A 14,775-nucleotide genomic window follows, 5' to 3' on the forward strand; every position below is an offset into this window, starting at 1 on the left:
GAATTATACAATATGTGGCCTTTAGTGACTGGTTTCACTTAGCATAATGTTTTCAAGGTTTCTGTAGTAAAGGATTTAACCTTGCTCAGATAGAAATCTGGCCTTTGTCCTTGGCTTTGGGGAAGCAATCTCTAAGCTCTTGAAAGGTCATGCCTAATAGTTGTGCCTCTGTTTTCCTGAGTCGCCAGATCAATTCAGTTCAGTTCAGTCGCTCAGTCATGTCCAACTCTTTGCGACCCCATGGACTGCAGCAGGCAGGGCTTCCCTCCCTTCAGTGTCCTATCTTTTTGCCTTTTCATACTGTTCATGGGGTTCTCAAGGCAAGAATACTGAAGTGGTTTGCCATTCCCTTCTCCAGTGGACCACACTTTGTTAGAACTCTCCACCAAGACCCGTCCATCATGGGTGGCCCCTACACAGCATGGCTCATAGTTTTTCATTGAGTTAGACAAGGCTGTGATCCATGTGATCAGCTTTTGAGTCATCAGATGGTCTAACAATATGATTTAGGTGGAAGCTAACCACATCAAATAGTCTTATAGTGGGGGCTGGCCAGAAAGCTAACAATGTGATTTAGCATGGGGGCTTTAGGTCACAGTATCAGTAAACATCTTAGGGGCTGGAGACTGAGATAAGCCACACAAGCAGTCAGTCATGCCTATGTGATGGAGGCTCAGTAAAAACTCTGGACACCAAGGTTCAGGTGAGCCTCCCAGCTTATGGTCACACAGTGATGCCAGGAGAGAAATGCTCTTGGTCTACACAGGGAGGAGACAACTGGATTCCCCATGCTTGGAATCTTCCTGAACTCTGCCCTATTCACCTTCCCTTGGCAATTTTTTAAAATTAATTTATTTAATTGGAGGCTAATTACTTTACAATATTGTAGTGGTTTTTGCCATACATTGACATGAATCAGCCATGGGTGTACATGTGTTCCCCATCCTGAACCCCTTTCCACCTCCTTGCCCACCCCATCCCTCAAGGTCATCCCAGTGCACCAGCCCGGAGTGCCCTGTCTCATGCATCGAACCTGGACTGGCGATCTATTTCACGTATGGTAATATACGTGTTTCAATGCTGTTCTCTCAAATCATCCCACCCTCGCCTTCTCCCAGAGTCCAAAAGTCTGTTCTTTACATCTGTGTCTCTTTTGCTGTCTTGCATATAGGGTCCTCATTACCATCCTTCTAAATTCCACATATATGTGTTAATATACTGTATTGGTGTTTTTCTTTCTGACTTACTTCACTCTATATAATAGACTCCAGTTTCATCCACTTCATTAAAACTGATTCAAATGCATTCTTTTTAATAGCTGAGTAATATTCCATTGTATATATATATATATATATATATATATATATATGCACCACAGCTTTCTTATCCATTCATCTGCTGATGGACATCTAGGTTGCTTCCATGTCCTAGCTATTGTAAACAGTGCTCCTTGGCAGATTTTTTTTTAATGTATTTATTTTTGGCTGCACTGTGTCTTCATTGCTGGAACTAGGCTTGTGTCTAGTTACATACTCTCTAGTTGTGGTGCACAGGCTTCGCAGTGCAGAGTCTTCTCTTGTTGCAGAGCACAGGCTCTAGAGTGCACAGACTTCAGTAGTTGTTGTTCATGGGCCCTAGAACTCTGGTTCAGTAGTTGTGGTGTATGGCATGGTTGCAGAGCAGCACCTGGAATACTCCTGGACCAGGATTGATTGAACCAGTGTCCCCTGCCTTGGCAGGCAGATTGCCAACCACTAGACTACCAGGGAAGTCCCCTGTGGCTAATTTTCATCTAGATCCTTTTCCTGTAATAAACCAGAAAATGAACACCTTTCAGTAAGTTCTATGTGTCCTTCTAATAAATTGTTGTCAGGACTTCCCTGATGGCTCAGATGGTAAAAAAAAATCTGCCCTCAATGCAGAAGACCTGGGTTCAGTCCCTGGGTTGGGAAGATTCCCTGGAGAAGGGAATGGCAACCCACTCCAGTATTCTTGCCTAGAGAATTCCATGGACAGACCATGGGGTCACAAAGAGTCGGACACGACTGAGTGACTAACACACACACAATGAATTGTCAAAATTGAATGTGCCTTTAGGAACTCCCAAATTTGCTGTTGGTGTTAAGAAGTGAAGGTAATCTCTTACAAACTGCTCCTTCTGACTTTGGAAGTTGGCAAAACTCACTCAAGATTTGTTCATATTTTAGCATATATCAATACTACAGTCCTTTTTTGCCAAATAATATTCTATTCTATGGATATATCACATTTTGTTTATCCTTTCATCAGCTGATGGACATTTAGGTTGTTTCTACCTTTTCGTTGTTATGAATAATGGTGCTATGAACATTTGTGCACAGGTTTTTGTATGGACATGTATTTTCAATTCTTAGTTATAAACCTAGGAGTAGAATTACTAGGTCACATGGTTACTTCAATGTTCAATTTTTGAGGGACTGCCAAACTGTGTTCCAAGGTGCCTACACTATTTTCTAATACTACCAGCAGCGTCTGAGGGTTCAAATTTCTCTATATCCTCATCAATACCTGTTATTGTCTTTCTTTTTCATTTTACTCATTCTAATGAGAATGAATTGGTATCTCACTCTAGTTTTGATTGGCATTTCCCTGATTCCTAATGATGTCAAACAAATTTGCATGTAATTATTGGCTATTCACATATATTCTTTTTGAAGAAATATCTACTTAAATGCTTTGCTCATTCTTTTAAATGGATTATGTCTCTTTGTTGTTAACTTGTAAGACTTCTTCTGACTACAAGTTCCTTATCAGATATATGATTTGCAAATATTTTCTCTCATTCTGTAGGTTGTTTTTCACTTTCCTGTTGGTGCCCTTTGAAGCACAAAAGTTTTTAATTTTCATGAAATCCAATTTATCTATATTTTCTCTTGTTGTTCATATCTATGGGCTGACAGCAGTCTATATTGTAAAACTTGTGCTAATTTTCTTAGAAGTATTAATGACAATGTAGTTACAAAGAAAATTCCTTATTCTTGGTTGATGAGTGCCAAAGGGTTTGGAAGGAAATGTGTGCAACTTTGACATTGACGTTTTGGAGATTCTAGGCCAATTGTCCTATAAAATGTCTCCACATTCCGGATTTTTCTGCTTTCTTCCTCATGCTGTTTAACTAGTGCCTCTAGAGCCTGAATTTCTGGTGAACCAGAAGTTAGATCTGGCTTGATCAGGTAATTTGAGAACATCCTATCAGAAAAAACTAGCATCAGATTGTCCCTCCATCCAGATTTCTAGAAAGGTACATTTTTTTCTTTTGCAGTTACTAAGTAATATGTGACTCTAGCCTTTTAAACTATAGTTCAGTACAAATCAGAACTTTGATTTTAAAAACTGGTTTAAAGATTGTGAAGGTATATGAAAGGATTCTAATAAGGAAGAACAGTGAAGTAGGACACTGCTACTTTTCACCAGGAAATGAATATCAGTAAATAAAGCAGCAATATCTAAAGCACAATGGCATCAGAGCATAAAATACTGGTACTGCAATAAATAAAAACATTCATCATATAGGACAATAGACTGTTAGTTGGAAGGTACCCTAGAAATAAAATTGAGTTTAATTGCCTCACTTTACAAATGCAAAGCCTGAAGCTCAAGAAGCTTAATAAGTGCTGTTAAGGCCAATTAAATTAAGTCCAGAAAATAATAATTGTTTTCTGAGTGCTTACTCTATCCTGGACATTGTTCTAAGCACTTTACATGATTAAATTAACTGATGAGTTTATTTAATTATCCCAAAAGCTTTATGAAAATAGGTTTTACTTAACTTTCTCTCTTTTTTGGGGCGGGGTGGGGGGGGTGGGGGGGAGAGTTCAGCAAGAAACTTAGAACTTAAATAACCTGCCCTAATTTACAGGTGGTACATTAGGATGCTAGGATAGGAACCCAGGAAAGCTGACTCAGGAATCTGTGTGTTTAGCAGCTCCATCCTACTACCTCCAAGTTGTCACTTGCGGCTACAGGGCCGCAGCTGGTTAGAAATCAAATTAGGCCCAAGGTTCTCTGAGGATGAATTCCTCCCTCCATCTGGAATACCAAGAGTGGGCTGAGTTGATTGTTTCTCATAATCTGGAGCATCACCAATTCTGGCCTGCACTGGGCAGTCTCTTATGAGCAGGCAGCTACTAATTACCTGTGTTAATGAGGGTAGAATGCTACCAGGAAGATCCAGCAGAGCTGAACACAAGCCCCTACTTGGCTTTAGAGTGTGTGCTTAGTTGTTCAGTCCTGTCCAACTTTTTGTGACCCCATGGACTATAGCCCACCAGGCTCCTCTGTCCATGGGGATTCTCTAGGCAGGAATACTGGAGTGGGTTGCCATGCCCTCTTCCATGGGATCTTCCCAACCCAGGGATCGAACCCAGGTCTCCTGCATTGAGGGCAGATTCTTTACCATCTGAGCCACCAGGGAAGCCCAAGAATACTGGAGCGGGCAGACTGTTCCCTCTCCAGGGGATCTTCCCAACCCAGGAATCAAACCAGGGTCTCCTGCATTGCAGGCCAGTTCTTCACCAGCTGAGCTACCAAGGAAGCCACTTAGGGTATAATATTGTACTACTTTTGCAGTAGATATGCCTTCTTCATTATGTTTTACTAAGATTGGTGTTAAAGTCAGTTGCTATTCCCTATATACCCCATGGACAGCAAGAGACTACAAATGATAAAAATGCTTCACAAGATAGCCTCTGTGAAAAATGAGAGTGAGTGCATGGTCAATTGTGGCTATCTCTTTGTGAACCCATGGACTGTAGCCCGCCAGGCTCCTCTGTCCATGGAATTTCCCAGGCAAGTATACTGGAGTGGGTCATCATTTCCTTTTCCAGGGGATCTTCCTGTGGGTTGTCATTTCCTTCTCCAGGGGAATCTTCCTCGCCCAGGCATCTAACCCAAGTCTCCTGCGTTGCAGGCAAATTCTTTACCGCTGAGCCACAGGGAAGCCTGTGAAAAAATGAGATAATGGTAAAAGGTCTTCTCCACCCTTTCCTTTCAATCCTACATCCCAGATCTTGGTCTAAATCTTACTGATTTCCCATGTTAATTATTTTAACCTTTTCCTCAGTGGCCTCCTCTGTGTTTCATCACCATAGAAACCCATTCTGCCTTAAGAATCATCTTGAGTGACAGTTTCTAAAGTCTTCCTTCTGCTCCAAATTATCTGCTGAGTTAAATCTAAGATTCTTGATCTTGTCTTCAGGACTTTCTCTAATTTGCTCCCCTTTTATTCTCTTTTTAGAAATAATACATTCCTGGAGCAGAGGTTAAAGCAGATCACTGTCAGTGAAAATATTAACTGAAATAACTAATATATTTACATAGTACTTTAGATTTGAGTAAAACATATTCACCTACATTACCTCAATCACTCTATGATAGATACATAGAGCAGGTAACATGATCAGCATTTTAAATTCGGTAAAACTGGGGGCCAAAGAATTTAAGTATCTTGACCATGATAACACAGCTTACTGGTGAAGCTATCGCTTGAATTTATATTTTCAGACTCCAGGTCATGCTTGGTACATTATACAGTATGATTAAAGATCCAGAATTTACCAAAATTTTTTTTTTCCTTTTGGCTTATATCCTCAGACAGAATTCTAAGATCTCTCCCATGATCCTCTCCCCAGCCCTGCTCCTTGCACACACCCTGCAATAACCCTGGAGCTGTGAATACAATGAGACATCAGTCCTGTGATTATTATGTTACAAGTTGATTTTAAAATAAGAAGATTATCTGGGTGGGCCTGACCTAATCTATGAGCCCTATAAAAACAACTCTTCCCTGGTGGCTCAGGCGGTAAAGCGTCTGCCTGCAATGCGGGAGACCTGGGTTCGATTCCTGGGTCGGGAAGATCCCCTGGAGAAGGAAGTGGCAATCCACTCCAGCACTCTTGCATGGAAAATCCCATGGACGGAGGAACCTGATAGGCTACAGTCCATGGGGTCGCAAAGAGTCGGATGTGAATTCACTTTCACTTTCTATAAACCGACCAAGGTGTCACATGGGAAGGACTTGAGGGTGGACTGTAGGAAGTGAGGATGGTCCTCCTCAATGGCACACAATGAAACAGGGACCTCGGTCCAGCAACTGCAACAACTAGAATGAGCTTGGAAATGGATTTTTCTTCAGAACCTCAGCCTGATGAGGATCCAGCTCAACATTGTGATTTCAGGTTTATGAGACCCAGAGCAGAGAATCCATGCATGCTCTGCCAGCCTTCTGACCTAAGGGATGTGAGCTCAGGATGCTGTTTCAACCGTAGCGCTGTTTCAAGCCACTAAGTTTGTGACAATGTGTTATACGGCAATAGAAAACAAATACATCTAATATTCCCTTTGTTGTTGTTTAGCTGCTAAGTTGTGTCTGGCTTTTTTGTGACCCCCATGGGCTGGAGCCTGCCAGGCTCCTCTGTCCATAGGATTTCCCAGGCAAGAATACTGGAGTAGGTTGCCATTTCCCCCTCCAGGGAAATCTTCCCAACCTAGGGATCAAGCCCACATCTCCTGCATTGGCAGGCGGGTTCTTTACCACAGAGCCCTTACTCTTCTTAAAAAACATTCATTTTATGAAACCACTTCTATGGTCCTAGGAACCCAAGATGTGCTCTGAATCTCAGCAGGTACAAAGTAAATGTTACTGATGCTGAATGAGGCTAAGGAGGCCCTTCTCACAGTACAATGCTAAGAACTAGACCAGGCATTTTTTTAATTGTCTTACAGTAAAACTGATTTTTTTTGGTGTGCAGTTCTATGAATTTTAGCACACACATAGTTGTGTATAATCACCATCACAATTAGGATATAGAACAATTTCATCACCCCCAACGTTGCTTTGCAGTGGTCACGTGTTTCCCCCACCCCTCATCCCTGGCAACCATTGATCTGTATTCTGTCACCATTATTTTCTCTTTTCAAGAATGTCACAAATAGGGACTTCCCTGGTGGTCCGCTCGTTGACAGTCCTCCTGCCAATCAAAGGACATGGGTTAGATCCCTGGACTGAAAACATCCCACATGCTGTGGGGCAACTAAACCCATGGCCACAACTACTGAAGCCCAAGCGTCCAGAGCCCGTACTCCGCAGCAAGGGAAGCCACCACGGTGAGCAGCCCAAATACAGCAACGCAGAGTAGGCGCTGCTTGCTGCAGCCGGAGAAAGCCTGCACGCAGGGCAGCCAAAAATAATAAATTAATAAATAAAAGTTTTTTTAAAAAAGAATGTCATAAATTAAATCACATAATAAGTAATCTTTTGAGACTGGCTTCTTTCACTCATCCTGATGCCTTTGAGATTTGTCTAAGTTGTTGTATATACCACTAGGTCTCTGAAATGGCATATTTTTAAATCTATCTAGAAGTTTAAAACCTAGAAAAAATACTGAGAATCAACAGATGTCGACACTAGAAGGGATGTTTGATATTACCTAGCCCCATGCTGCCCTTTTACAGATAAGAAATCTGAAATCCAGTGAGGGTTGAGGACTTGCCCAAAATTGTTTGGGCACAAGTGAATGGTGAGAGAGATTCAATCTCCCTAGAAGTCACATTGGAGAAGGCAATGGCACCCCACTCCGGTACTTTTGCCTGGAAAATCCCATGGACGGAGGAGCCTGGTAGGCTGCAGTCCATGGGGTCGCTAAGAGTCGGACACGACTGAGCGACTTCACTTTCACTTTTCACCTTCATGCATTGGAGAAGGAAATGGCAACCCACTCCAGTGTTCTTGCCTGGAGAATCCCAGGGACGGTGGAACCTGGTGGCTGCCGTCTATGGGGTCACACAGAGTCGGACACGACTGAAGTGACTTAGCATAGCATAGAAGTCACATAACCCATTGAAATTTATGAAATGTGGTAAATGTTAAGACTAGGGGAAGAACAAGAATTATGGGAGCACAGAAAATAACCATTGTATAAATTCCTTTTTGTTGCAAATGATAATAAACTTAAACTAGTTGAAAGCAACAAAATAACTTATTGGCTCACTTGGTTAAAAAAAATTCAAGGTGGTGTGGTCTTCAGGCACTGCTGTATCCAAGAACTGCCATGATGTCAGACGTCTCAACTCCATCAACCTCTTCCTCTCCCTCTCTTTATCCTCTGGTCTCTCCATTTTGCATGGTACCTTCATTCTTCCCTGCCATAGGCTCTCGCCTTATGCCAGGAAATATGCTGTGCGTGCATGCATGCTCAGTCGTGTCTGACTCTTTACGACCCCATGGGCTACAGCCTGCCAGGCCTCCCTGTCCATGGGCTTTCCTAGGCAAGAATACTGGAGTGGATTGCCAGGTCCTTCTCCAGGGGATTTTCCAGACCCAGGGATGGAACCTGTGTCTCCTGCATTGGCAGGTGGTTTCTTTACCACTGAGCTACCTGGGAAGCCCTCAGGAAAGACAGATACTGGTAACTCAGGCCTACACCCATATAGCATCTGATCCAAATGAAAGACATTCTTTCTCTCCTAACTCCATTGATCAAACCTCTAGCATTTCTGTTTCCTTTATTGATTCCTCTCATATCCCCAACTTCTAAACTCCAGAAGTCTGTCCTTGGACCACTTCTCTTCTGTACCTACACTCACTCCATTAGTAATCTCATCTGGTATCATGAATGTAAATACTATCTGTCTCCAAAGGTCTCCAGCCTTGATCACTACCCCCATACTAAAAACTTGTATATCAACTGCCTATTTTATACCTTTACTTGGATATCTAACAAGACATTTCAAATGTAACATGTTCAAAGCCCAATTCTGATCTTCCCCCACAAACGTGGCCCTCTCTCAGTTTTCCCATCTCAGTAAATGGCAACTCTGTCCTAGTTGGAGTCATCCCTGATTACTCTCTTTCATTAGCCAGTTCAGTTCAGTCACTCAGTTGTGTCCGACTCTTTGCGATCCCATGAATCACACCATGCCAGGCCTCCCTGTCCATCACCAAATCCCAGACTTTACCCAAACTCATGTCCATTGAGTCAGTGATGCTATCCAGCCATTTCATCCTCTGCCATCCCCTTCTCCTCCTGCCCCTAATCCCTCCCAGCATCAGGGTCTTTTCCAATGAGTCAACTTTTCACATGAGGTGGCCAAAGTACTGGAGTTTCAGCTTCAGCATCAGTCCTTCCAATGAACACCCAGGACCTTTAGAATGGACTGGCTGGATCTCCTTGCAGTCCAAGGGACTCTCAAGAGTCTTCTCCAACACCACAGTTCAAAAGCATCAATTCTTCGGCGCCCAGCTTTCTTCACAGTCCAACTCTCACATCCATACATGACCACTGGAAAAATCATAGCCTTGACTAGACAGACCTTTGTTGGCAAAGTAATGTCTCTGCTTTTGAATATGCTATCTAGGTTGGTCATAACTTTCCTTCCAAGGAGTACGCGTCTTTTAATTTCATGGCTGCAGTCACCATCTGCAGTGATTTTGGAGCCCAGAAAAATAAAGTCTGACACTGTTTCCACTGTTTCCCCATCTATTTCCCATGAAGTGATGGGACCGGATGCCATGATCTTAGTTTTCTGAATGTTGAGCTTTAAGCCAACTTTTTCACTCTCCTCTTTCACTTTCATCAAGAGGCTTTTTAGTTCTTCTTCACTTTCTTCCATAAGGGTGATGTCATCTGGATATCTGAGGTTATTGATATTTCTCCCGGCAATCTTGATTCCAGCTTGTGCTTCTTCCAGCCCAGCGTTTCTCATGATGTACTCTGCATAGAAGTTAAATAAGAAGGGTGACAATATACAGCCTTGACATACTCCTTTTCCTATTTGGAACTCTCTTTTATACCTAACATCAATTCCATCATCAGAATTTGTTGTTTATACCTTTGAAATAGGTCCAGATTCCAACTTCGCCTTATCATATCCACTGCTAACTCCCTGCCTAAGCCATCAGCATCTCTCCCCAAATTATCTTAAAAGTTACCCACTGGTCTCCCCATTTCCTTCCTTGCTTCTTGGAATCCATTTTTAATACAGTAGCCATAATGTATTAAAACATAAGTCTTAAAACATAAGTCAGACCAAGTTTATTCTCCGCTCGGAACCTCCGATGTAATCTCTATACGCTGCAAAGGAGTGATCTCCAAGATATATCAACAAGTGGAAAAAGCAAAGTGAAGAAACATGTCTATGTGTTCTGATTGCTCAGTCATGTCTGACTCTTTGCGACCCCATAGACAGTTGTCCATGGAATTCTCTGGACTGTATTTATCTACAAACTGTATAGACCCCATGGACTATACAGTCCATGGAATTCTCCAGGCCAGAATACTGCAGTGGGTAGCCTTTCCCTTCTCCAGGGGATCTTCCCAACCCAGGGATCGAACCCAGATCTCCCCAAGATCTCCCTTTTATTCAACTCGTCAACTCCCTTATTTAACCCGTCAATCCTTTCATTTAACATTGTTGTTCCCATTTGGGAATGTCACCCCCATTTTGGAATGAAAATGTCTTCTACATTTGGGACCACAACAAAGGAAATTAGATTAAATGGGGAGTAAAATAAAGTGCACAATTTAATACTATTAATATTGTTATTGCAAATAATACTGCAAAATTTCACTCATCTCACATGCTAGCAAAGTAATGCTCAAAACCCTCCAAGCCAGGCTTCAACGGTATATGAACTCAAAACTTCCAGATGTTCAAGCTGGATTTAGGAAAGGCAGAGGAACCAGAGATCAAATTGCCAACATCCGTTGCATCATCAAAAAAGCAAGAGAGTTCCAGAAAAACATATATTTCTGCTTTGTTGACTATGCCAAAGCCTTTGACTGTGTGGATCACAATAAACTGTGGAAAATTCTGAAAGAGATGGGAATACCAGACCACCTTACCTGCCATCTGAGAAATCTGTATGCAGGTCAAGAAGCAACAGTTAGAACTGGACATGGAACAAATAGGCTGGCTCCAAATGGGGAAAGGAGTATGTCAAGGCTGTACATTGTCACCCTGCTTATTTCACTTATATGCAGAGTACATCATGCGAAATGCCGGGCTGGATGAAGCAGAAGCTGGAATCAAGACTGCCTGGGAGAAATATAAATAACCTCAGATATGCAGATGACACCACCCTCAGGGCAGAAAGCGAAGAGAAACTAAAGAGCCTTTTGATGAAAGTGAAAGAGGAGAGTGAAAAAGTTGGCTTAAAACTCAACATTCAGAAAACTAAGATCATGGCATCCAGTCCCATCACTTCGTGGCAAATAGATAGGGAAACAACAGAAACAGTGTCAGACTTTATTTTCTTGGGCTCCAAAATCACTGCAGATGGTGACTGCAGCCATGAAATTAAAAGACGCTTGCTCCTTGGAAGAAAAGCTATGACCAAGCTAGACAAGCATATTAAAAAGCAGAGACATTACTTTGCTGACAAACGTTCGTCTAGTCAAAGCTGTGGTTTTTCTAGTAGTCACCTATGGATGTGAGAGTTGGACTATTAATAAAGCAGAGCGCGAAAGAATTGGTGCTTTTGAATTGTGGTGTTGGAGAAGACTCTTGAGTGCCTTGGACTCTAAGGACATCCAACCAGTCCATCCTAAAGGAAATCAGTCCTTAATAGTCAATGGAAGGACTGATGCTGAAGCTGAAACTCCAGTACTCTGGCCACCTGATGTGAAGAACTGACTCATTTGAAAAGACCCTGATGCTGGAAAAGATTGAAGTTGGGAGGAGAAACGGATAGGGAATGAGACGGTTGGATGGCATCACTGACTCGATGGACCTAAGTTTGAGTAAGCTCTGGGAGTTGGTGATGGACAGGGAAGCTTGGTGTGCTGCAGTCCATGGGGTCACAAAGAGTCGGACACAACTGAGCGACTGAACTGAACTGAAAATAACGCGACTTAAAAGGCATCTAAACTTCGTTAGTATCTTGCTTAGGGAATGCTCTAGTGTAAGAGCGATGCGTTTTGGTTTTCCTTAACTGAACCGTGTATCCCAGAACTCTGGTTGAGAATGGAACAGAATTGTAGTCTTGCTCAAGAACTACAAGTCCCAGAAGGCCGTTCGGCTAGGGCGCCTGCGCACCGCGCGCTCCTTCCTTTCCACAGCTCTCCGCCCGGGAAAGGCCCGCCCCGCGGTGCTGTCGCTCGCGCTGGAAGAAGCGGAAGAAGATGGCGCTCACCAGGTGGGTTTGTTGATTCGGGTCCTCGATACGGAAGGGTCTGGGAGTACTCACCTTTTTCATTTCTCTGCCGACATTCTGCGGGCCGTCATCCGGCCCGGGCCACAGAGCAACTGTAGGCCGAGGCCACGGCTGGGCTCTCCTGCCGGCCGCCGGAACGGCTAGGCCTCGCCGAAGCTGGGGTCTTTACTCAGCGGCTTCCCGGGTTGTCTTGGCCCCTCACTAGGGCCGAAAGTCGCGGCGTGGCCAATAGGTCTCTGGCCTGAGAGACCGGGGAGTCGCGCGTGATTTTCGTTTGAGCGTCTTGGGGCTGTGGAGGGCTCCGCCTCTGGTCCGCGGCTCGGGTGGGCGCGATGGGGGTGTGTGGAGGGCAGGGGCTTATTTGGACGGAGTAGAGCGGGCGGAAGACGGCGACTGCCTGGCTGTTTTTTCGCCGAAGTCTTTTCTTCTGTTTCTGTCCGAAACCAGGACTCCTGGAAAAAAAGGGCGGGGGAGAGCGGTTCTGAAGGAGATTTAAAATCAAAAGCTACAGTAGTGGCCGCTGTCTGCTAGTTCGCGCCGCTGCCCGCACTTTGAACTTTGGGCTTTTTTAGAATTTCTTCCCGTACATAGAACCGCGTATGATTTTTGCTGTTCCCGGTTGCCTTGGCAACTGCAAGTGATTAAAGTGGTCTCCGCCTTTAAGGAAAAGATGCTTAAGGAAGAGATTCCAAGGAGTTACGTAACTCCGACCTTGCTGCCCCATCTAAGTAGAAAACTTTCCACGCAAACGAACTGCAATGGGAAAAGTTGAGTGCCCAAGAGGTTAAGGAAAGGAATCGCGTTAGGACATCTGCCTCAGCTCCCCTGACACTCTTCATTCTCCTCGTTCGCCTTTGTCTTGGCTGATGACCGTTATGAACCCTAAAAATACTTGGATGAGAGATTTCTTTCGGGTGCCTTGCTCTGTCCTAGGATTTGTGTGTATACAGAAGGAAATCTGACAGTCTTTGGCAGTAGGGAAGATTGGGGTACAAGGCCTACAGATATGAAACGAAGAATAATACAGAATGCTTATTATGTAGTACTAGCCTGAAGTGCAAAAAGAATTGGATGGAATGGGCTGAATGAACTGGAGCGTTTTCTTTGGTAAGCGTTGCAGGCAGCAAATATTTCGCGTGAGTGCCCTCCAGGTGGGAGGCAGTGTGACAGACTAGTAGTGTTATGAGGAAAGGCTTTGTGGAAAAGATGGAATTGAAAAGGACACAAAGCAAAAATACCAGAGATCTTGTCAGTATTGGGTGCTTAAAATTGCTATAGCAGAGTGCAGTCATTAAATACCTTGTCTTGGGGACTTACACAGCTTTCTGATTTTGCGGAGTTCTAGCTGATTTGGTTTCTATACAGAGTCTCAAGTTTCCAGGTGAAGTGTAGTTATCTCTAAGATCTCCCAGAGATTCTTAACAGCAGAGACTAGTAAAAAGGAAAGGATAGACTAAGATGTCTCCACAGTGGCTCTGTTGACATTTGGGGCTGGATAATTCATTCTTGTATGGGGCTGCCCTGCCTGTATTAAGATGTTCATGAGTATCTGTAGCTTGTACCCAGTAGATGCCAGTGGCATCCCACCCCTTCTCCTCCCTCTGCCTCACAAGTTACAACAAAGTGTCTCCAAATGTTGTCAGATATCTGCACTGTAGTTATTTTGCCCCCAGTTGAGAAATACTGAGGTAGACTTTTGCTCACTTAAGCAGCCCACCTCTACCATTGGAAAGTACCTCATGGAATTGTCATCCTTTACAGGGAACAGCAATATTAAGACTCTCTGGAAGGCTAGGCTGTGTTCTCATTATAATCCAGACCAGATTACCTGTTTACTAGATTGTCCAAACTCTGCCTTGACAAGCTGCCTGCCTTTTGATCATTTTAGTGACTAGTTCTTCCAACAAAAGGTAAAAGAGAAATGAAACTTAAGTAAATATTTTGGCTTCTTTGTTTCTGACTTTGTATCCCTCTATGTGTTAGTATACATGGTTTACTGAAAACAGCTATGGTATAAGCCCAAAATGTTTTGACTCCTTTCATCCATTCATTTGCTTAGTAAATTGCATGTGTTGGATTGCATGGATTGAAAGTCTGCTGTGTGCCAGCTAGTGTTGCTATTGAGTCAGTCAGGGAATCTTCTTACCCTCGGAGTTTACATTCTAGGGAAGACAGACTGTAGGAGTAAACAAATCAATAACACAATTTCAGGTAGTACTAGGAATAAAATAAAGGTACAGAGAGTGACGCAAAGAGCAGGGTAGAATGCTGTTTTGGTCAGGTAACAGCTGTAGGGAGGTATAATTGAGCAGGGACAGGAATACCAAGAAGCAAGCACTAAAGAATTTGATGAAGAGTTTTCTTAGTAAGTAAATAGAATACCTATGGCAGTGGGAAAGCAGATGTAAAGATACAGAGATGATTTGTTTAAAGAAAGGCAGTAAGTTTGTCGTGACCAAAAAATGATGAGTGCAAAGGGTAGAGTGAATTTATTTCTCTAGCGAACATTAAATAGGCCCTATTGTGAGCTAGTTAGGCAATGCCTTAAGAGTTAAGGATTAAAGAAACAGAAAGTGTGAGTCCTA

General features: G+C 43.2%; 1 protein-coding gene across 1 annotated transcript in view; it reads left to right on the forward strand.

The window, feature by feature from the left end:
• Positions 1–12,026: 12,026 nt before the first annotated feature.
• Positions 12,027–14,775, forward strand: part of SNW1 (SNW domain containing 1) — a 35,157-nt gene continuing 32,408 nt past the window's right edge. Inside the window, exon 1 of the mRNA XM_006052890.4 lies at positions 12,027–12,172. Within this exon, the coding sequence (XP_006052952.1) occupies positions 12,159–12,172 (14 nt within the window). The 5' untranslated portion in view covers positions 12,027–12,158. The remainder of the gene's footprint in view (positions 12,173–14,775) is intronic.

Source organism: Bubalus bubalis, chromosome 11 (genome assembly GCF_019923935.1).
Source record: "Bubalus bubalis isolate 160015118507 breed Murrah chromosome 11, NDDB_SH_1, whole genome shotgun sequence".
NCBI lineage: Eukaryota > Metazoa > Chordata > Mammalia > Artiodactyla > Bovidae > Bubalus > Bubalus bubalis.